This window comes from Molothrus ater, chromosome 24 (assembly GCF_012460135.2).
Source record: "Molothrus ater isolate BHLD 08-10-18 breed brown headed cowbird chromosome 24, BPBGC_Mater_1.1, whole genome shotgun sequence".
Classification (NCBI taxonomy): Eukaryota; Metazoa; Chordata; class Aves; order Passeriformes; family Icteridae; genus Molothrus; species Molothrus ater.
Window position 1 is genome coordinate 5,567,295 of NC_050501.2, and position 21,351 is coordinate 5,588,645.

Genomic DNA, 21,351 nt, shown 5'->3' on the forward strand with positions numbered 1-21,351 from the left:
CGCCCTGCTCGGGGCTCTTTGGCCACCGGGGCGTCTCCCTGAGCCCGCTCAGCCTCTCGGCATCACCCAGGCATCCCCGGCGCAGGGATGGGGCTGGGAGGGTGCTGCGATCCGCCGGCTGATCCCGGCAGGCCCCTCCTCTCTGCCCGCACCATTGGCTCCGGCACGGCCGCCTGCGAGCGAGCGCTCGGCTCCGCCGGGGCCGGGGCGATGGGAGCCGGCGGCTGAGCCGTGGCCGGCCTCGGCTGTCCCTGCACGGCTCGGCTCGGCTCGGCCATGTAGCACCGCGGTGCCCTCCACCCGGCCGCGGTGGAGGCGGCAGCGGCCTCATGGGCAACGCGCACCGCAAGAGGAGCCCGGCGGGCACCAAGCCCGGCTCCTCCTGGCCCTTCGGCCGCGCCGGGAAGCCCAGGGCAGGTAGGAGCCCTGGGGATACCTGGGGACACCTGGGGGACACCTGGGGATGGGGGTCCCCGCTCCGGGAGCTGGAAGGGATCGCTCTGGGAAAGTGGGAAAGTTCTCCTGTTCGGCTGGGATGGGCAGGAGTTGGGGGCGAGGGGAGGTTTCGCTGTGCCCTCCCGGTGCTGGGGGGGCAGGAGCGGCCCCCGAGCCCGGTGTGGGGCTGGGGGAGCCCCCCTGGCTGCGGGCAGGGCTGTGCCGGGAGCAGCCGTGGGCTGGCCGCGCTATCGGCACGGGATCAGCTGGATTAGTGACTGATTTGTTTTCCAAGTGGGATCCCAATCAGTGACTGATTTGTTTTCCAAGTGGGATCCCAGCGCTGCCTTCCTCCTCGGCCCCCCGCTCCCGCCCCGTGCCTCAGCTTCTCTCTCTGTGCCGCGGGGATCCGGGAGTGTTTGCAGGGGCTGCTCCCCCCTCGCTCTGCGCGTCTGTCTCTCTGTCCGTCTGTCCACACACCGATTGCCCCACTGCTTTATGCTGCGTCTCTACGGAGGCTGGAAAGCCCAGCAGGAAGCAGGGGTTGAGATCTTTTGAGATCTTTCCTGCAGGGAAAGGGTCCCACACCAGGCTGGACCCACTCGCGGCTCAGTGAACCCCGTGGGGTGCCTGGAGAGCTCCCTCCGTGGTCCCCCCATCAGAGCAGGGGGATGCCAGCAGGGAAGGTCTCTCACAGTACATCGAGGGAAGGTCACTGACAGTAACACCGTCCCCATCCCGGGCTTGCTGACTGTCCCAGTGGTGTCATTAAACTGTCCCCGTGTCCCCAGCCCAGCCCGAGGCAAGGAGCAGCCTTGGTGGGTGCGTGGGCAGGAGCACAGGAGCAGCTTAGCAGGACCCAGGGGTAACTGGGGCTTTTCCCCCACCAGCCCTGTGGGATCCTTGGCCCTGCTGTCCCTCCTGCCCTGTTTCCCTTTGCGGGCAGGTGTGAGAGCCCAGGGTGAACAGGGCCTGGAGTCAACTCTGCACAGGCCTGGGGACAAAACCATCGGAGCAAAACCATCCCAGAGGTGGGGCCGGGCATGGGGAGACCCCGCAGGTGCACAGGGAGAGGGAGCAGGAATGTCCTGGCTGCGAAATCCGCTCAGTGCTTGGGGAAACTGAGGCAGGAGGTCACACATCAGCCATGGCCGTGCTGGGACAGCGCCTCCTTCACTGCAGGCTCTCCACACCCTCCTCTGGGCGGCTGCAGGCTCCTCTGGTCGCGCTCTCCGTGCAGGAAGGGCTCGGTGCCATTGGCCAGGCTGGGCTGGAGCTGCGATCCCCGGCACATCCTCGCCCTTTCCACGTGCCGTTCCTGCCCAGAGCTCCATCTCCTCTCCATCCCCTGCCAGCCTTGGCTGTCCCTTGTCAATCCCGAGCCCTGCTCCACCCGGGATGCCCCGGAACGGGCGGGATGTGGGACTGGCACAGCCGGGGCAGACCCCGGCAGGCGAGGGCTGCCTCTGGGGCCGAAGGCCGTGGGGTGGAAGGTGCTGAGAAAACATGGGGCGAGTTGTGTTTGTTCTCTGCCACGGCTCCATGGCAACGGCGCGGCGGCCACAAAGCCAAAGAATTTGCATTGTGTCGCTTCAGCGTTTCGGAGGGCGCAGCCGGGATCACCGGCTGGGGGCTGGGTGTGCCGGGCCCCGCCGCCGCTGCCCTCTCCCCCTGCACGACCCTGGGTGCCTCTGGATTTCGGGCTGGGGAATTATTGCATATGGCGGGCGGCTGGACCAGTGTCCCCAGTTCCTGCCTCTTTGGTGACTGGAAATTAATTTGGCCCTGCCGTGCCTGGTGTTGGCACACCAGCCCTGGGCAGGCACTGGCAGGAGGTTTTGTGCTTGTGCCATGTGTGCAGAGGTGTGGGTGCTGAGGGTGACACCCAAGCCTTTGGGTGCTGAGGGGACAGAGCGGGGGTCCCCAGGGGCAGGGTGGGCACGGCCGAGGGCTCCGGGGTGGCTCTGACGCTGAGCCCACCCAAACTCTGCCCAGCGGTGCCAAAACCACGCACCCCGTGCCCACCTCCCCATGCCAGAGCGGGGCCTGGCTCGCTCCGGGGGCATCCCCAGCCTCTCGCCCATGCTGGGGAAGGTCCTTGAGCCCCAGGGAGACCGGAGCCTCTTATCGCCTCCTTATCGGGACTCCCCGCCGGGCCCTGCTGAGTCAGGGCGCAGGAACGTGGCTGCGGGCCAGGCTGCGCCCCGCGGAGTCAGCGGCCATGGAGCTCTGGGTGTGGGGTCACCCCGCACCCGCCTCCCCTCGGTGGCAGCTGGGGTGGCTCGCAGGGAAAAAAAAAAAAAAACAACTATGAAATTGTTTGATTTGGAAGGGACCTTGAAGCTCATCGCGTTCCACTCCACGGGCAGGGACATCTTCCATTATCCCAGGCTGCTCCAGCCTGGCCTGGAACACTTCCAGGGATGGGGTATCCGAATGCCCCAGGGTTTCCTGTGGCTGTGAACGCCCCCAGCAGCAGCAGCAGCAGCAGCCGTGGAGCCCCTCGGCAGTGCCGGCTCCTGCGGGGCAGCTCCAGGGTGGGCTGAGCAGCTCTGAGCTCTGCCCGTGCCAGCGCCACGCTGGGCCGGCTCCGCAAACACCCGGGGGGCGGATGAGAGCAGGGCCCGGTCCCGGCGGGGGACACAAATGCGAGATTTACACAGGCGCTTCCTCCAGCCAGCATCCCGCTGTGTCCGGGACACCGAGCCCTTCCCGGTGCCCCTCCTGCTCCCGGGGCAGGGCCGGAGCGATCCGCGGCTGTCCCGGGCAGGCAGCTCGGCTCTGACACGCCGTGCCGTGCCGTGCCGTGCCGTGCCGTGCCGTGCCTGCCGTGCCTGCCGCCTTGGCACCTGCTCTGTGCCTCTGGGTTATCCCCCGCCCCGTCTTGGTGGCAGCTCCTCTCCGTGTCCGTCCCCATGGGAGGATCGGCACCTCCGCAGCTTTCCCTGGAAAAGCCCCGCGGGGTTGGGAGCTGCTTGCAAGGACGGGGGATCCGTGCACGGAAAAAAACCTGCAACGTCTTGTCCTTAATCCGTCTGCCGGGCTGGCTCCTGCGGGGAGCCAGGTGCCTGCTGTGACAGGCAACGCCTCTGCCGCGGCAAGAGCACCCGGTGCCCTGCAAACACCGGCACGGGCCGGCACAGCCAGCCCGGAGCACCGGAGGGGCTGCAGACACCGAGGGGAGGCCATCAGGAGCGATGAAGCTCTGGGGAATGGAAGGAGGAGGTGTTGGTGGCCCGCCCCTGGTCACAGCGCCACCGGTGTCACCCTCTGTGTCCCCTTCCCTCTCCCGCCCTGCGCTCCCCAGCTGGGATGTTCCCGCCCGGATCCGGCTCCTGCTCCTGCCTGGGGAACGCTGTTATTTACCTTCAAACCTGTTTGGTGGCTTCTCCGGGGTGGGGACGTGGTGGGCTGGAGGCTCTGCAGGGATGAGGCACAGCCGGGCACTGGGGGGGCCCTGCCCCAGGAGCCCCTCTGGTCTGCTACCCGCGTCTGGGATAACTCAGGGAGCAGGGGACACTCTGTGCCACCTCAGGGCTGGCTGTGGGGCACTGTGGGACAGCAGCGAGGTCAGGGCCCGTTGCACAACCCCGAGCGCTCCTGTCACGACAGGAGCCGTGGCTGGAGGCGACTGGAGCCACGGCTCTGCTCCAAGTGGGATTTCACCCTGCACCAGCTCCTTCTCCAGGGCCTGCTGGCTCACCGAGGTGACACCAAGCAGCTTTCTGCACTGAGATTTAGAGGAAGAAAAAAACAATCCAAGTTTGTTTTCCCAGTTGAAATTAATTTTAGTTCAGGCTCTGCGTGGGATCGTGTTTGAGAGCCGAGCCAGCAGCAGGGATGGGGTGGTGTTTATTTGCTTGCTGGAGATGTTTTCCTGGCTGGAGCGGCCCCCAGGTGTGGCCCAGGGCAGGCTGGCAGCAGGGGCTGTGTAGCCAGAGCCACTGTCAATATTATTGTGCTCTCACCCTGCCTGGAGAGCTCAGGGTCCCCCAGGGTGTTCCAGGGCGTGGATGCTGTGCTGAGACAAGGGTTTGAGAAACAGATTCGTTGCCTTTAGGGGCTCCCAGACACCCTAAAGAGTTCAAGGTTGCAAAGGCAGCAGAGGGACAGGATGCTGGAGCAGAAGGGCTGGATAAGATCCCTTCCAAATCAGAATATTCTGTGATACTGGAGCAGAGCTCCATCAGGGTCCAGCCATGTCCTGACAGCTCCATGGAGCTCTGAGGAATGGGGTCCATGGTGCACCCCACTGCTGTTATCAAGCAGAGCAGTCCCCAGGCCTGGATGGGGGAGGCCCATCCAGGGCCCCCAGAGAGGTGGGAGAGCTGGGAGGGACCCCCAGAGAGGTGGGAGAGCCCCAGCCCCGTGGCCCAGGGGGGCTTCTGGCTGCTCGGGCTGCCGGGAGAAGGCGCTGAGAGCAGGACTCGGGTCCCCTTGGGGACCTCGCAGCCCCTTCCCGCCCGCCTGGCAGCTCCCCCTCCTCCCCATTTTTGGGCGGTGAGTCAGTGGCGGTGGAGGGGCGGGCAGGAGCCGCGGCTGCCGCCGCAGGACCCGCGGAGCAGGCAAGTCGGGGCAGTGCCGAGCAGGCAGAGATGGATGTTTGCAGCCCAGCCCGGCCAAACCTGCTGCTCGCAGGAGGCACAGGCCTGCCGAGGAGGGGGACAGGAGATGGGATTTTCTCCCCTGGCTCTCTCCAGGCGAAGAGCAGCAGAGTGAGAGCTGGGCCAGCACCGAGTTCTGCTTGCAGCATCGGGCTGGGCGGCCCTGGCCGTGCTCCCGTGGGGTCTCAGCCCTTGTGGAGCCCATTCCCACTCTGGAACCTCCAGCCTGTCTCAGGCAGGGTGCCTGGGGGTCCCTGTGCCTCCCTGGGCCTTGCTCTGGGGATGCTCTGCTCCCTCAGCAGCAGGTACCAGCTCCGAGCTGGGGAGCCCGTCCTTGAGGAGTGCCTGCCTCCTTATCTGGGAGAACCCCGCTGCCACGTGTGGCCCAGGCACGTGTGTCAGCCCAGCCCGGAGGGCACGGGGAGATCCGGGCTGCACCAAGGAATGCACAGGGGCCGGGACACCGGCTGCAGCCGGGCGTGTTGCTACCGGCAGCGGCTGCAGCTGCAGCGGCTTCCCCAGCCCGCCGGGACCCCTTTCCCTGCTGCATTCCCCCCGTTTCCAGCAGCTTTCACCGTGTGTTGACAGAGCCGGGGTGAGGCTGGCCGGGTGAGGATGATGAGGTAGCGAAGGTCACAGGGAGTGGGAGAAGCGGAGCTGCCACGAGGCTCCTCTGTGCCTGGGCAGCATCGGGCCCTGGCTCAGCCCTGGATTTTCTTCTGGGAGGTTGCAGCTCCTCCTCAGCGGTGTCACACTGGAGAGGGACACGTCTCCATCAGTGAGGGACGTTCTCCAGGTCCTCTGCGTGGGCAATGGGCCACAGGCAGGGAGCTGGAGCAGGGCCAGCCTGGCTGCCAGCACCTGGAATGTCCTCAGAGCCCTGGAAGGAGCTTCCACCTGGGCTGCCATCAGCAGATCCACGGGGCTGAACTCAGCTGTGCCTGGGCCCTGCACCAGCAGCTCAGGAGGGGCTGTGTCCCTTTACTGGGGGTGCTCCTGGTGCCATGGAGGGGGTCCTGTTGCAGTCCCTGGTGCCATGGAGGGGGCCCTGTTGCAGTCTCTGGTGCCATGGAGGGGGTCCTGTTGCAGACCCTGGTGCCATGGACAGGGGCCTGTTGCAATCCTTGGTGCTATGGAGGGGGTCCTGTTGCAGACCCTGGTGCCATGGGTGCCATGGAGGGGGTCCTGTTGCAGACCCTGGTGCCATGGAGGGGGTCCTGTTGCAGTCCCATCCCTGTGGGCAGAGCTGGAAGGCTGGACCCTGACCTGTGGAGCCGGGAGCAGTGTCCCTGCCAGCTGCCACCACCCGTGGCCCTCTCTGGGCTCAGGCTGCCCAGAGCAGAGGGCAGGGCTCAGCTCAGCACGTGGCTGCCTGCTTTGTGCATCCTCAGCCCTTTAATTATGTCCCTTTTCCACTTGTGCTGTGAAAAGAGCTGGGGAGCATCTGCCCAGCCCCACCAGCACCTTCTGGGGGGCGTGTGGGCAGCAGGGCCCATCCTGCCTGTGCTGGAGAAGGTGCTGGCTCAGGCACAGCCAGGGAGCTGCTGCTGTTTGGGGCCATGGCCATACTGGAATTCCAGGGAAGAAATCCTCACTGAGCCCAGAGCTGCCTGGCTGGGGAGACAGAGATGTCCTTCACAAGGTCAAACTGTCCCTTGGGCTGCACAGGCACTGCTGGGACCCTGCACTGGGTGAGCCCACCCTGCATCATGCTGGAACAGACCCTGGCACAGCCCGTGGGGAGCTGCAGGGTAGGGACAGAGGGTTTGGCACAAGGACACGGCTGCCTGCTGGGTAAACACTGGGTGCTGTTCACTTTTTGGGGTAAAACCCCTGTAAATGAGGGGGATGGAGCTCCCAGAGGTGCTGGGCACCCACTGCCCTCCATGGTGGGGACAGTGACCGGCAGTGCCAGGGCAGTGCCACTGTGTGACCACGTGGCATTTCTGCCCCAGCTTTCACCTGCCTCCGCAGCAGCAGCTGGAGCTACTGGTTAGACTGGTCCCAGAGCTGGTTTTCCCCCGGTGCTGCCAGCCCTTGTGACCGTGACGTGGCCCTGTCCCTAAGGACAAACAGCCTTGGCCCTGTCCTGTGTTCCTGCCTGGAATGGGGCCTCTCCTGGCAGGGTCCTGGGGGCACTGGGGACAGGCTGGGATGGGGAATGTCACCCTGCTGCCTGTGCTGTGTCATAGCCAAGGTGCAAAAGCCTCCCAGTTCCTCCCAGTTGGCTGCACTGGTGTGGAAGGGAGCGACTGGTTTGTGCCCAGCAGGGTCCTGGGGAGTCCCGAGGGTCCAAGAGGGAGGAGTAGGGGAAATGCTGGCCCCGAGCCTGGAAGAACAGATCCCTGTGGTCTGTGCCGTGCGTGGGAGGAGGCGGGAGGGCCGGGGGCCAGAGGAGGGGCCCCCTCTTCCCTTCTCCCGCGGCCGCGGAGCGCGGTGGGCGCAGCTGGGACTGTCCCCTCCTGCCACCGCGCAGCCGTCCCCGGCTCAGGCTGCTCCCTGCTCGCGAGCAGCTGCGCCGGAGCGTCTTCGCCTGGCCGAGCATCCTCCCGCCCGTGCGGATGAGGACGGAGGGAGGGAGCCGGGGGCCGCCGGCATCCGCCCCGCCGGTACACGCCGGGTGAGAGCAGCCCCAGCACAAGAGGCTGAGCATCCTCGGGGGGCTGCGGAGCCCCCCCGTTCCCTGGGGACCAGACCCTCTTCCCCCGGCCACCATGGTGGTTTTCATGGGCAGGAACCTCTCCTCGCTCCTGGCTTTCTTCAAGAAGAAGGGTGAGTGAGCAGCGGGCAGGGAGGGAGGCAGGGAGCAGAGCCTTGTCCTTACACAACCCCTGCCCGCCGGGACCCCCCGGCCCGGGATGCTCGCCCACCCGCAGCGGGCAGGGGCGCTGCCATCCCCGGGGGAGGGCAGGGAAGGTCACCCCCGCCCTGGCCTCTCCCGGCGCGGAGTTACCGGAATAAATCACTGCGCTCCTCTCCCCAGCACGTCTGGGGGGTGTCAGGCGAGGGGCTGCCGAAACTGGGGGAGAAAAGCGGATGAGGGACGCGATGCTGGGGGGGCTGTGGGTGTCTTGTGTCCCCTGCAGGGATTTTGCACCGGCACGGGGGATCGGGGTGGCAGCCGTGCCGGGCGGGCCGTGCCCCGGTGCCCGCTCGCAGCGCCGGTGCTGGCGGAGGCAGAGGCCGGCATGGCGGCAGGGCGGGAGGCTCCATTGTTCCAGGCCTGCTCCTTTGTGTGCCGGAGACACAGCACGGCTGCCTCGCTGCCTGCCTGGGCTGGCCCTTGGCGATGCAGGGACACGGGGGGCACGGGGGACGAGGGGTGGTGTGTGCTGCTGGCGATGTGAGCAGCAGGTGCCCCTGGCCCCGGGGTGCCAGCCCCGACGGTTTCCTGCGCTCGCCCTTCCCTTCCTCAAGATTGTTTTTGGTTTTTTTTCTGGGCAGGAAGAGTTTGAGGCATCGCTCAGGCGTGGAGCGGGCAGGGCTGTGCCACGGTGCTGCAGTGCCAGGGCTGGGTGATGCCAGGGTAGCCCTTGGGTGCTGGTGGTGGCTGTGGGGAGGGGGCTGCCAGGCTGGGACTGGAGGCTCTGTGCTGCCCCAGGCGTGGCTGATGGGGTGTTCAGCATCCAGAAGGGTTTGCAGCAGGGATTTGGGTCCTCTGGGATCTCTACCCCTGGATGTGCCTCAGTTTCCCTCTCCTGTGCAGTTCCCAGCCTGCCGGGGCATGGGGGGAGTCCCTGCTCTTGGGGTGATGAGCAAAGCCTGGGAATGATGCAATGCTCTGAAGGGAAAGTCATCCTCATGCTCATTCCCTCCACATTTAATCCCCTCCCGTGCTGCCCCTTCCCTGCTCAGCTCCCCCCAACCCCACACAATTCAGGGGTGAATAACGAGGTCCTGTTACCTCGTTAGCTCCTAATGAAAGCACTGGGGGAGGAGGGTGGTCCCACAATCCCAGGGAGAAAAGCAGCAGAGACATCCTGACTCCAGAATATCGACTGGAATGGGATGGGATTTCTCTCGGTGTTCCCAGCGCCCGTTTTGGAGCTGAGCGGGATAACATCACCCCAGGGTGGCTGTCACCACCCGGTGCTGTCCCCTGTGGGTTGGGTGGCAGCGTGGCCGTGTCCCCCCGGCCCAGCTGACCCTGCTGTCCCCACAGGTGCTGCCAAGGGCGAGGGTGAGAAGCGGCTGAGCGTGCAGTACACGGCGGGCCAGGAATGTCCCGACAACGTCTTCTTCCCCAGCACGCGGCCCCCGCACCTGGAGGAGCTGCACAACCAGGCCCAGCAGGGGCTGAAGTCCCTGCAGCACCAGGGTAGGTGTCCCCAGCTCCAGGGTGGCCTTGGGGACACGGCGGAAGGGCTGGCCCCAGCTCCTGGCTGGCCGGGCGGTGTGGGCGGCGCACGGGGCTGAGCAGAGTCCAGTGCTGGTGGCTGGGCTGTGCAGGGGGCACTGCCAGCTCAGCAGCTGCTTCCTTCGGATCCCCTGGAGGGATTCACCTTCTGTCTTCCCTCCACAGAGAAGCAGAAACAGACCAAAAGTGCCTGGGACCACGGGGACACCAGCAGCCTCCAGGTGAGCCCTGCCAAGTGGTGCTCCTGGGGGTGAGGGGACACAGGGGGGCTCTTCTGTCCTCTCTGGGTGGTGTTTGGGGGCAGGACCATGTCCAGGGGGGTTGTGGCGCTGGAACTGGCCGTGTGTCCCTTGGCGTTGTCCCCTTTGCCGCATGAGGAGCTGTTTTCCTCATCCTCAGCCTTGGCACGTCCTGCTCTGCCCTGTGGGGCTCTGCCATGGCCCCCCCTGTGCCCCCTGTCCCTTCCCCACTGGTGTCCCCTGGGAGCCCTGACTGAGGAAGGGTGACCTGGCGGCACATGGGGACTGTTGGCCATACCCAGCCTGGTGCCCCTGCCCCTCCCTGGCTGCTGACGAGGGGAAACTCCCCCTCCTTTGGCTGAGCTTTGGCAATCCCTGGGCTCTGACCCCGCTGCCAGTGCCTCACCCTGTTTGTGTTTGCTCAAGCTGCTGCCTCTGGTTGGCTCTCAGCCCCTCTAACCCCTTGGAAGTGGAGGACTGGGAACCCCAGGATGGGCAGAGCCACAGGGGCAGTGAAGTTAACTTCAGGTTAACTCTGAAGTGTCTCTTCCCAACCTCTGCCTGTGCCAGGGCTGCTTTGGAGGGATGGGGAAACAGCACGGGGCTGTGTCCAGGGAGTGCTGGGGATCCTCCCTGTCCCTGTCCCACACCCCTCTCCCAGCCATGGCAGCCCTCCAGCCCTGGGCTCTGGGGCACAGCAGGGCTGGGAGCACCCACGGAGTCATTTTGGGCTTGGCACGGGGGCAGCTCCTTCAGGTGCTCCTTGCACACTCCAGCCCCCTCTCTCCTGCCCTCGGGGGGGGCTGCAGAGCCATGCAGGGTCCCAGGGGCTGCTCCCAGCCCTGCTCCTGGTGGGAGGACTCTGGATGCCGGCGTGGCTGACTCAGCCTTTGGCCCTCGGAAGAGCTTTTGTCTCGCTGCAGAGTCAGTTCGCGGCGGGGAAGGGGCCTGGCCGGGGCTGGGGCAGCTCTGTCCCCACAGCCCGGGCTCTGCTGAGCCCTCTGTGTCCCCACAGTCCTGTGCATCCTCGGAGGATGACAGCCTGTCCTTCCGGAGCCGGGCAGCCTCCTGTGCCACGGACAGCGCCTCTGAGGATGCGCTCTCCATCCGCTCCGAGATGATCCAGCACAAAGGTACCCGGCCGGGCTGTGCCAGGGGGCTGCCAGGGGGGCTGGGGAGTGGGGCAGGGAGCTGGGCTCTGCCCTGGTGTGCCCACGAGCCAGCACAGGGATTTGGGGGCCCTTGGGAGAGATGAGAGCAGCTCTGGCTGAGTCAGAGCGTTGGGGCTGGGTGAGGGGGATGGACGGACAGACAGACAGTGTCTCCTCCCTGCTCAGACTGTTCAGTTGGTGCCTGTTCCAGTGCCTCAGCCTGGCTTAGCCCAGAGCACCTCTGGCAGTGGGAAGTGCTGGGGATACTGGGGACACTGGGGACACTCTGGCCAGGGCCTCCCCCACACCAGCTGGACCCTCTCACACCTCTTGCAGGTTCCACCTTCCGACCACACGACTCCTTTCCCAAATCCTCAGAGAGGGCTGGCAAGAAGAGGAAGGAGAGGAGGACGACAGTGCTGGGCATCCCCCAGCACGTCCATAGGGAGCTGGGTAAGCTTTGGGGCAGCAAGGGGGGATTTTTAGGATCTGTTTGCTTTCCCTTGGCATCACACTGAGGTCATCTCTCCCTGCTCCCAGGTCTCAGGAACAGCCATGGAGCCAAGGGACATCCTGAGGTGGATGGGCGAGGGCCAGCAGGCTGTGGGGACAGCCAGGCAGTGCAGCCCCTGCTGAACGGGGGGCAGGTGTCGGGTGATGCCATCCGCATCCCCACCATCGACGGGAAGCTGCAGCCCCTGCCCACAGCCGGCGGAGCCCGCGTCTGCCTGGGAGTGCTGGAGGAGGCCGATGCAGCCCTGCAGAAGCACATCAACAGGGTTTACTACGATGACAGCTTGCTGGGGAGGAAGACAGCAGCCAAACTGTCACCCATGGTGAGGCCGAAGTCGCTGGCCGTGCCGGGCATGACCACCTACGCCAACCCCCCAGAGATGCTGGTGGGCCCCGTCATGTCCATCTCGCCCCAGGGCACCTACATGTCCAAGATCATCCCCAACGCCATCCTGCCGCCCATGGTGGACGTGGTGGCCCTGACGAGCAGCAGCGTGCGGACGCTGAGCCGCTGCAGCCTCGTGTCGTCCAGCCCGGCCTCGGTGCGCTCCCTGTCCCGCTTCTCGGAGCGCGGCCCCCGCAGCCGTGAGCCCTCCTCCTCCAGCGACAACTGGAGCCACTCGCAGTCCACGGAGACCATCGTGTCCAACAGCTCCACCATCTCCTCCCAGGGTGGCTGTGACCACCGGCAGCCCGAGGCGGGGCCGCACGGTGAGGCGGACACAGCAGCTCGCTCTGACACCGACCAAATCAGCATCTACAGCTCCACCAGCTTCGCCAGCTCCTGCTCCAAGCCTGCTGCCAGCCTCGCTCCCACAGCCCCTGGGCTCCTGGGCGTGGGCAGCGGCCGTGCATCCCCTGCCTACAGCACGAGCAGCCAGGCGGAGGGCTCGGACACGGCCAGCCTGGCCAGCGAGCGCTCCTCCACCCGCAGCGTGTCCCTCAGGAAGATGAAGAAGCCCCCGGCCCCTCCCCGCAGGACCTACTCGCTGCACCAGAAGGCTGACGGGGAGCCCAAGGTGCTGGGGCTGCCCCCCAGGCCCGAGCGGCGGCCCCAGCGGGAGAGCAGCGCGCCCTGGTCCCCGCGCCCCGAGCCCTTCAGCCCCACGGGGGAGGATGAGGTGTTCTCCCCAGCGCTGAGCGAGACCAGCAGCCTCCGCTCCGAGAGCCTGGCCGGAGCCAGCTCCCCCGAGGTCCCTCGGGGCCGGCCCGGGGTGACGGTGGTGCTGAGGGAGCCCCAAGCTCAGGCCAAGTGGAGCTGCCCCGATGGCTCTGACCGCACCATGTCCCCCTCCAGCGGCTACTCCAGCCAGAGCGGGACGCCCACACTGCCCACCAAGGGCTTGGGACCCCCGGCTGTGTCGCCGGGCAAGTCTCAGCCCCAGAAGCCAGACCGGGTCTGCTCCCTGCAGTCGCCTGCGCTCTCCGTGTCCTCCTCCCTCACCTCCATCTCCTCCTCAGCCTCGGACCCGACCCCCCCCGAGGTGCCGACCACTCGCTCAGACCGGTTCATCATCCCACCGCACCCCAAGGTTCCTGCTCCCTTCTCCCCGCCACCCACCAAGCCCCAGCAGCCCCCGGCCCCCGCCGGCCCCCTGCAGCCCTTACAAACCCCCCCAGCGCCCAGCACTGCCGGCCAGGAGACCTCGGCCAAGCCCAGCAGCAAATCCCCACCGCCATCACCGCCGCCTGCCTACCACCCGCCTCCCCCGCCGGCCAAGAAGGTGGAGGGGAGCCCCCAGAGCAGCAGTGAGCCCCCCGCCGACACCGCCTGGCCCCCGCCACCACCGCCGACCCCCGAGGAGCACGACCTGTCCATGGCAGACTTCCCCCCTCCGGAAGAATCCTATCTCTGCAGCCTGCCCGAGGCCACCTCGGCCCCGGCGGACGGGCAGACGGCGACACCGAGCCCGGGGGCTGCTTCTTCATCATCTCAGCAGCAAGAGCCACCCACCGGGGCTCCACAGCCTCCACACCCCGCCGAGCCCCTTCCCACGGCCCCCGTGCCCCCGCCACCGCCGCCGCCTCTCCCGCCGCCCTCCGCTCCGGCCCTGCCGCCCCAAATCAGCCTTAAGAAGGCGGCCAACGGCCCCCGGGCGGAGGCCAAGAAGGAGCCGGTGTCGCGGAGCAAGAGTGGCCCGGCGGCCAAGGAGGACGCCAGCCTGCCCATCGTCACCCCCTCGCTGCTGCAGATGGTGCGGCTGCGCTCCGTCAGCGTGGAGCCCGCGGCCGGGGCCGGAGCAGGGGCCGCGGCCGGAGCAGGGGCCGCGGCCGGGCCCGAGGAGCGTCCGGCCCCTCAGAAGCCCGTCCGGCGCTCCCTGTCCAACCGGCAGCCGCCTCCCGCCCAAGACGCGGTGCCTTCCAAGCAGCTCCACCACGCCGTGCACCTCAAGGCCGCCGCCTTGGCCTCCGCAGAGGCCGCGGAGAAGCCGCCGGGCGGCCGAGCGGCCCAGCCCGGCCCTGAGGGCCCCGCCGGGGATGGGCAGCTGTCCCCCAGGAGCAAATCGCCGGCCTCCACCGCCAGCTTCATCTTCGCCAAGAGCTCCAGGAAGCTGGTGATCGAGACGGCCTCGTCCCCCGAGGCACAGGCCGACCTGAAGAGGAACTTGGTGGCCGAGCTGATGAATTTCTCGGGGCAGCGCTCGGCAGCCCCGGCTGCTGCCGCCCCGCAGGGCCCCGGGAAGGCGCAAACCCAGAGGAAACCCGGCAAGATCCCCCCTCCAGTAGCCAAGAAGCCTTCGCTGGGCTCGGGGCCGGCTCCTTCCCCGAAGGCACCGGGGGCAGAGGTGTTGGACGGGGATGCCAAGGTGGAGGAGAGCAGGACTAAGAGCGAGCTGGCAGGGACGGAGGGCAGGAACGGCGCGGAGCCGCCGGCTCAGAGCCTCCCTGCACAAGGTACGTGGGGTGGGAGCCACGGATGATGCTGCTGGAGGTTCAGCCTCGCTGCTCAGCATCCTGAGCTATGCATTCCCAAGGGATAAATTGGACACCCAGCACGGCTCCTGGGTTGTGTTCCAGCTGGGAAGCACTGGGACAGCAGGGACGGAGCCTGGTAGGGCTGTGGGAAGCTGGGATTTGGGGTGGCTGATGGTCTCTTTCCTCCTGCTTTGCAGACAGACGGGGAGAGATGGCCTGAAGGATGACACTGCAGGACTGGAGCCCCCACGGACAGGAATCCAAATCTCTCAGGGACCTGGGCAGGTCAACGGACGAGTGTGGAACTGGCAACTAACTTAATACAGGAAGCAAACAGCCTTAGCCTCCACGGCCTTGATGATATTTATGCAAAAATGGTGTTGGTTTCACTTTCCTAAGTACTACAGCTTTATTTTGCTTTTTTTTTACTGGACTCGAGGCCCGTGCCCAGAGCCAGCACCTCCTCCCTGCTAAGCTGATGCTCGGTGTGGGTGTGTGGAGCTGAGCAGCCACACCCAGAGGAGTTTGGGGGCCAAAGACATCGGAGCTGGGGCCGAAGATGCTGGAGCTGGAGCCACTGCTGCTGGCCAGGCAGGCCCACGAGGAATGGAAGCACTTTGGACAAAGAATGGGAAGGCTTTGGCCACGACAGCACCTGGGGAGATGAAAACAGGAACAGGAGGGGATGGAGGTGCTGGTGGGGAAGGATCAGGGCTTTGGCTCTTGATGGAAAGGCCAGAGGGGCTCGTGGTCAGCACTGGCTCTGGCCACTCACCACTGCCCAACAGGAGGAAGGGCCTGGCTGCCCCTTGAGCTGGCCCTGGGCTCTGGGGTAGAGCCTTGATTCTGTTTCTGTAAACTCGGGTCACATTTTGATTTCTTTGATTGTAAAAAAAAACGAAACAAAAACCAAACAAAACAACAAACCCAACCAAACCAAACCAAAAGCAACTGACCCTCTGCCGCCGAGTAGCTGCTCAGAGCTCTGTACCTGGCTGGTAAAAATGATGACCGAAGCTTGCTGCCTCCTGTTCTTCCTGGCTTATGGTTGCAGGTCCCTTCTGGTGCTGCTGAGCTCCAGGGAAACTCCTGGGCTGGCTCCCAGCACCGCTGCCCAGTAAAACTCCAGGGCAGGGCTGGCTGCCAGCTCCCCTGGACAGATGGGCACAGCCACGTGCAGTCAGCTCGACATTTTATTGGGTTTGATGACAGACAGATGGTTCCCGAGTCAGTGTTTAAGGCCCACACCCTCCACAGGCTCAGGACAGCTCCACGGGTGCTGCCTGGGCTCCTGGCCAAAGAGCAGCACCAGTGGGCTGGGGGTGGAGCAGGGGACGGGGCCTGCCGGGCTGTCCCCAGCTCTGGTAGCAGCAACACAAGGTTGGAGAAGCAGCTTTTCCCTTCTGCCCTCACCACAGCAGCCACACACGGCACCCCAGCGGGCAGGGAGTCCAGTCTGTGGCACAGCTGGGTGGCCCCAAGGCCATGGGGATGAGTCACATGAGGCCCTTGGGCGTGGTGGCACCTCCAGTCCCCAGAGGCCCAGGGGGATGGATGATGGAGGCAGCTCTGGGCGAGAGGCTGCAAGTTCAGTCCCAGAGCCCCCAGGGCCGAGCACTGGTGGGGAGATGACTGGGAGGAGCCTGGCTGAGCTGCAGGAGTCAGGCAGGAGGCACCAGAGCAGCCCTGGCACTTGTTAGCTGATGCTGCCACCCCTCAGGCTTTTACAGGAGACACACCCCAGCTTGGTCAGGAAGTTTCTCTGCTTCCACTGCGCCACACAATCCTCAGAGATGCAGAAATCGGCCTGGGGAGCACAACAAGGGAGCAAGATGAGCCCTGGGAAGGTTCATCTCCTCCACAGTAACATCTGGGGTCACCCAGAGGTGGGGACAGTGTGGAACTCCAGCCACTCCCAGGCCTCACCTGCAGCTTCTCAAAGACCTTTTTCTTGGGTTTGAGCTCCTCGTCGGGCTCCCCACCCTCGTAGCCCTCCACGTAGACGCGCTCCCCGGCACAGCACCCGGCGGGGGGGTCCAGGGGCTCCACTTGACGGGGCTCCCCCACACTAAGGAGAGGTGTGGAGACACCAGGGTCACCCCAGGGTGCTGGCCCTGAGGCAGGAGGGGTGCTCCAGCCCCGGAGTGCCCCGTGTCCCTCACCTGGAGGCACACAGCACCATGCCCTGCGACTCCACCCCCCTCATCTTCTGGGGTTTGAGGTTGCAGAGCAGCACCACGAGCCTGTCCTGCAGCTGCTCCTTGGGGACAAAGTGCACCAGGCCGCTGACCACGGTGCGGGGCTCGGCCTCGCCCACGTCGATCTTCTCCACGTACAGGCTGTCGGCATCTGGGTGCTGCCAGGGGGAGCAGGGGTGGGAATGGGGTGGCTGAAAAGGTGCCAGTCCCACCAGGCACACCCCAAATGTCACCACAAGGCAGGGTTCCTCCCCTCTCCTCTCCCCGTACCTTTTCCACACTGATCACTTTGCCCACACGGATGTCCAGCCGGGATGGGATCACGTCCTCTGGCTCTGAGTTCTTGGTGCTCTTCTCTCCAGGCTCTGCAGGGTGAAGGGAATGGTCACAACACTCAGCACAAACCCAGGCACGTGCTCAGCCCCAAATGCAGGCCCTGGGGGTAATTCCCTGCAGGGAATTCCATCCTTGTCCCTGTACCAGAGAGCAGAGTCCCTCCTGTGCTGGCTTTCCTCACCTTTCCCAGTGTTCTCCATGGGTGCTTTTGAGTCTGGAGCTTCAAAACTTTTCTCTGACCTCAGCTCCTGGAGGGAGCTGTCCCACTCAGCCCCAGCCCTGCATGGCCAGAGCCCCATTTCCCTGAGCTCCCAAGGCCCCCCTTCCCCAGGCTCCCAGCCCCTCCTTACTGGCTTTGGATGGGGTGGGATATGCAGCACTGCTCAGCTTCTTCAGCTCTGGGCAGTTGAATTTCTCTCTGATGGGGTCAAGCAGTTTGTTCAGGGCCACTTCCACAGAGTTCTTCAGGTCTCCAGGGTGCACAACCTGTGTCAGGACAAAGATGTTCCTGTCTGAGGCCACGGAGACCAAACAGGGTGGGAAGATGAATCCCAAACCCTTGACCTGATTCCCCTTGGTCATCAGAAGTTTCTGGACACTTCTACCTCCAGCCTCTGCTGGGAACAGCTGGGAAGGGTTGAAGTGCTGCTCTGCTCTGATGTGCTGCTGTCCTGACCTCACACCCTTCACTCACGCTCTCCTGCCTGGGAGCATCCCACACAACCAGCCACGCTCCACACCTCCTCCCAGTGCAGATTTCCATCTCCCAAATTGCTCCCAGGAACCTCAGGCAGAAGGTTCAGCCCCTCCCAGCACTCACCTGCTCAGCAAAGTCCTTCTCCAGGGCCTCGTAGGCCGTGTAGGTTTTGTTTCCTCCCCATTTTTCCTCTCGCAGGACCACAAACTCTGGGACAAAACAGGTTTTAAAGCTCAGATTAACTCAAGGCTCAGCTAAACCACTCACCCCACCCTGCCCAAGAGCAGGGGCTGGGCAGGTGGCACTCAGGGACAGCTTTGTCTCAGGGGACACACTCCTGTCCCCTCCTCTTATCCACACCCCAGTGTGGGGACCCCCTCACCTGACTTGAGGGGGAAGAGGACGTGCTTGATAAAGGAGAGGACACCATTGTTCTCCACATTCCCTGGCTCACAGAAAGCCTTCTTCAGCTTCTTCTTCACGTCCTCCTTGCGGTCCAGAAGATCAATCTTGGAGTCCTGCAGCAAGAGATTTCCTCAGCCCTCCACCCAAGCTTTTACCCAGGAAATTCATGCTGGAGTTGCTGCACCTTCTTAGAACCCATGTGAATGGGAGGAAGATCTCACCTTCCCTGGGATGGTTCCCTCTCAGCCCCCAGCCACCAAACTGTCCCCCCAGAGCCCCCTGAGCACAGCCAGACCCAGGACCAACCTCTTCTGATGAGCTCATTTTGCCACCTGTCAGCCCAGGAACCATGGGGTTCATCAAATGGACGCGCTTGGCATAGCCCAGGGAAGGGAGGCACTGGGAAAACACGAGGAGGCGAGTCAGACACAAGCCTGATTCAGCTTTAATTCCCAACCCCTGTTTGCTCCTGGCTCCAGGTAACTTTGGGATGTGGGGTAACAGCACCCAGGAAGGGCAGGGTCCCAGCCAGGGATGTGTGGCTGCACAGAGCACAGGAGCAGCACAGAGAGCTGTGACATCAACCAAAATCCCACACCCTTCTCCCAATGGATTTGGGAGCAGCCAAGGCCTCCCTCAGGCCCCAGTCTGGCAGAAATCCCCCCATTCCTGACCTTCTCTGCGAAGGTGAAGATCTTCCTCTGATCCACCCCTCCAAACTGCGCATCCACCTTGAGATATTCCTCATCCAACGCCTGTGGAGAGACACAGAGCCTCGAGGCTGGACCCAGAACAGTCCTGGCCTGTCCCTCAGCCTCTCCTGGGCCACTCCCAGCCAGGGAAAGTCAGAAACATTCCAGACTGTTTGCTCTGTGCTCAGGCCAGCCTTTGTGCCACCGCAGCTGTGACATTGGGGTGGACAACAACGACCTTGGCACTCAGCCCCAAACACCCCCCGTGGCCCTGGCTGTGCCAGCACCTCCCTGGCCACCACCCCTGCCTCACCTGCAGGCCTGGGTAGAGCAAACCACTCAGCAAGGGATGCTCCACCTGCTTCACCACCTCTGCCCCTGCCTTCTTGGTGTCGTGCTGCGTCACCACGGAGGAGAGGCGGTACACGTCCAGGGTGTACTCCCTGTGGGGACAGCACTGTCACCAGGGGCATGGGGACAGCTCTGACAGCTGCTCCTGGCCACGCCACTGTCACCACAGGCAGAGTAGGGAGACAAAACAATTCCTACTCCAGCTGAGGACCAAGGACAAATGATCCAAATCTCAGGCCCAAGAGCAGAAATAACGTGGGCTGAAGAAGGATTTGGCTTCATGGTTGGAGCTGTAATTGGACAATTAACTCCAATATGCAAATGGAGCAGAACTTATAAAAGCGAGAGGTTTTGTGACCAAGTGTCCATTTTGTGACCATTTTGGTTCATCTTGGGTGTAGCCCTGGCTGGGCTCTTGTGCTGCCCAAGGTGGATCCATTGAGGCCTTTTAATAAATCCCTACTTTTAGGGATAATACCATATTATATATAATAGTATTAGATACTTCTATATTTATATATTACATCTATCTATCTATCTATCTATAACATATATACATATTTTACATATATCTATATTTATAGATATAAAATATTAGATAATTCTAATAAATTTGTACTTTTAACAATAATACTGGATAATACTACTATATATTATTAGACACATATATATATATAAAATATATATATTAGATACTTCTAATATTAGGTACATATATAAAATATATAATTAATAATAATAAATAATATATAATGATTTTATATATGTATATATATGTATATACACACACACACAATATTAGATACTTCTAATAAATCCCTACTTTTAGGGATAATATTGTATTATATGTGATAATATTAGATAAATATATATAATATTTGATATTCCTAATAAATCCCTACTTTATTCTTTAACTCCACCCAGCCTCTGTCCTAGCTTAGCCTCCCAGGGCACCCCTGGCTGCCCAGGACTCACTTGCTGAGCTGGTAATCGGTGCCCCGGACGAATCTGAGCTTCTCCAGGGGCACCCCGATGCTCTCCAGCATGGCTTTGATGATCTCCTCATAGTACCGGGTCCGCAGCTCCAGCAGCTCCCATGGAGCCTTCATGTTGTCCAGGTAGGCGTGGAGGTCAGCAAAGAGGATTGTCACCTAGGACAGGAGACAGCGGGGTCAGGGGAGCTGTCCCTGCTGGCTGCAGGTGCCACCCAGCAGGGTGGCAGTGCCCCACCTCGCAGCCAGCCTTCAGGAAATCGGCGATCTTGGACATGGGCACGAAATAGGCCACGTGTGGCTTGCCCGTGGTGGCCGTGCCCCAGTAGATCTTCAGCTCCCGCTCCTTCAAGATGGACATGAGCTTCTCCTCGCCCAGCACCTCCTGCCAGGGGACAGAACACGCAGAGCTGCAGGGACAAATCCCACTGGGACAAATCCCGCACGCCGTGTCCCGGGGCCTGCCCTGCCTCAGGTCCCCCCATCCCGGCCTCCCCATGCCCCGATTCCGCCCCGTTCCCCCTCTCCGACCGCAATCCTGCCGTACTCCCCCCGGTACCCCCATCCTGCCCCAATCGCCCCCGCTCCAGCCTCAACCAACCCGGCCAGCCTGGATTCCGCCGCCCGACCCCGATCCATCCCCGCTCGTCCCTCAGATCCAGCCCCAATTCCTCCGCCGGACCCCGGCCCAGCTCCGCTCGTCCCTCAGATCAGCCCCGATTCCTCCGCCCGACCCCGGCCCAGCCCCGATGCCGCCGGCCCGGCCCCGATGCCGCCGGCCCGGCCCCATCCGCCTCCCGGTACCTGCAGGTTCCGCGTGATGAGCTGATATTTCTCCTGCGGGCCGGGCGCGGGCTCCATGGCGGCGGCTGCAGGGCAGGACACGCGGTTACCGGAGCCCCGGTTCCTCCTGGTACCCCCCCGGTTCTCCCCGTTTCCCTCCCCGGTTCCCCGCCCGGTCCCACCGACCTGCCCCGGGTTGCATCAGCCCCACTCGGCGCTCGACTACCACGCCTAAGACCTGCCGAGCGCCGAGTGGGGCTGATGCAAAGAGCAGGAAGGGGGGGCACGCTCCTCCAATCAGAGGGCGTCTCGCGCTCCTGTGGGCGTGGCCTTGGCGCCGTTAAGATGGCGGCGGGTGAGCGCCTTTCCCGCCAGGCCCGGCCGGGCCGCGGCCGCTGCTTTGCCTCAGTGCAATTTAATTCTCCTTCGTTTATTTTGGGCGGTTTTACCCGTTGTTTTCCGGGGCTCGGGGAGCTCCCTGTGTTGGGGTGGGCCGGGAGGAGGAGCCAGGGGCGGGGCGGGCTAGGCCCCGCCTTGGGGCGGTGCCGTTGAGGCGCCGGTTGCGCGGTGCCCGCTGTGGAACGGGCGGGTCCCTGACGGAGAGAGGCGGGGGCGGTGTTGCCGTCAAACCCTCGGTGAGGGGAGAGCGACGCGGTGCCGCCTCCTGAGGTTTTAGACTGCA

The 21,351-nt window shown here is 63.8% G+C and overlaps 2 protein-coding genes across 3 annotated transcripts; one reads left to right on the forward strand and one right to left on the reverse strand.

The window, feature by feature from the left end:
• The first annotated feature begins 250 nt into the window (after positions 1-250).
• KIAA1522 (KIAA1522 ortholog) lies at positions 251-15,231 on the forward strand. Of its 2 annotated transcripts, none has more exons than XM_036397152.1 (7): positions 251-417; positions 9,202-9,357; positions 9,562-9,617; positions 10,651-10,768; positions 11,123-11,239; positions 11,327-14,194; positions 14,413-15,231. In XM_036397152.1, exons 1-7 carry the CDS (start codon positions 330-332, stop codon positions 14,433-14,435), a joined length of 3,426 nt encoding a protein of 1,141 aa, XP_036253045.1. In that variant the 5' UTR covers positions 251-329; the 3' UTR covers positions 14,436-15,231. The 2 variants fall into 2 exon arrangements, with proteins under 2 accessions (XP_036253045.1, XP_036253046.1); XM_036397153.1 differs by lacking the exon at positions 251-417 and adding an exon at positions 7,581-7,811.
• A 164-nt stretch (positions 15,232-15,395) lies between these two features.
• Positions 15,396-20,916, reverse strand: YARS1 (tyrosyl-tRNA synthetase 1). The gene is made up of 14 exons (XM_036397154.2): positions 20,856-20,916; positions 20,691-20,755; positions 20,125-20,271; positions 19,870-20,045; positions 18,857-18,986; positions 18,526-18,606; positions 18,158-18,250; positions 17,829-17,964; positions 17,570-17,655; positions 17,100-17,235; positions 16,684-16,778; positions 16,378-16,571; positions 16,142-16,283; positions 15,396-16,022 (listed from the first exon to the last, which is right to left on the reverse strand). Exons 1-14 carry the CDS (start codon positions 20,869-20,871, stop codon positions 15,912-15,914), a joined length of 1,608 nt encoding a protein of 535 aa, XP_036253047.1. The 5' UTR covers positions 20,872-20,916; the 3' UTR covers positions 15,396-15,911.
• Positions 20,917-21,351: the final 435 nt, after the last annotated feature.

Excerpts from the sequence above, each read along its gene's own strand:
- KIAA1522 (XM_036397152.1), top strand. The coding sequence starts at position 330 with ATGGGCAACGCGCACCGCAAGAGGAGCCCGGCGGGCACCAAGCCCGGC. Across the intron at positions 9,358-9,561 it reads GAAGTCCCTGCAGCACCAGG|AGAAGCAGAAACAGACCAAA; the intron begins GTAGGTGTCCCC and ends TTCCCTCCACAG. Across the intron at positions 11,240-11,326 it reads GCACGTCCATAGGGAGCTGG|GTCTCAGGAACAGCCATGGA; the intron begins GTAAGCTTTGGG and ends CCCTGCTCCCAG.
- YARS1 (XM_036397154.2), bottom strand. Across the intron at positions 18,251-18,525 it reads TCTTCACCTTCGCAGAGAAG|TGCCTCCCTTCCCTGGGCTA; the intron begins GTCAGGAATGGG and ends GTGTTTTCCCAG. Across the intron at positions 16,572-16,683 it reads AAGTGATCAGTGTGGAAAAG|CACCCAGATGCCGACAGCCT; the intron begins GTACGGGGAGAG and ends TCCCCCTGGCAG.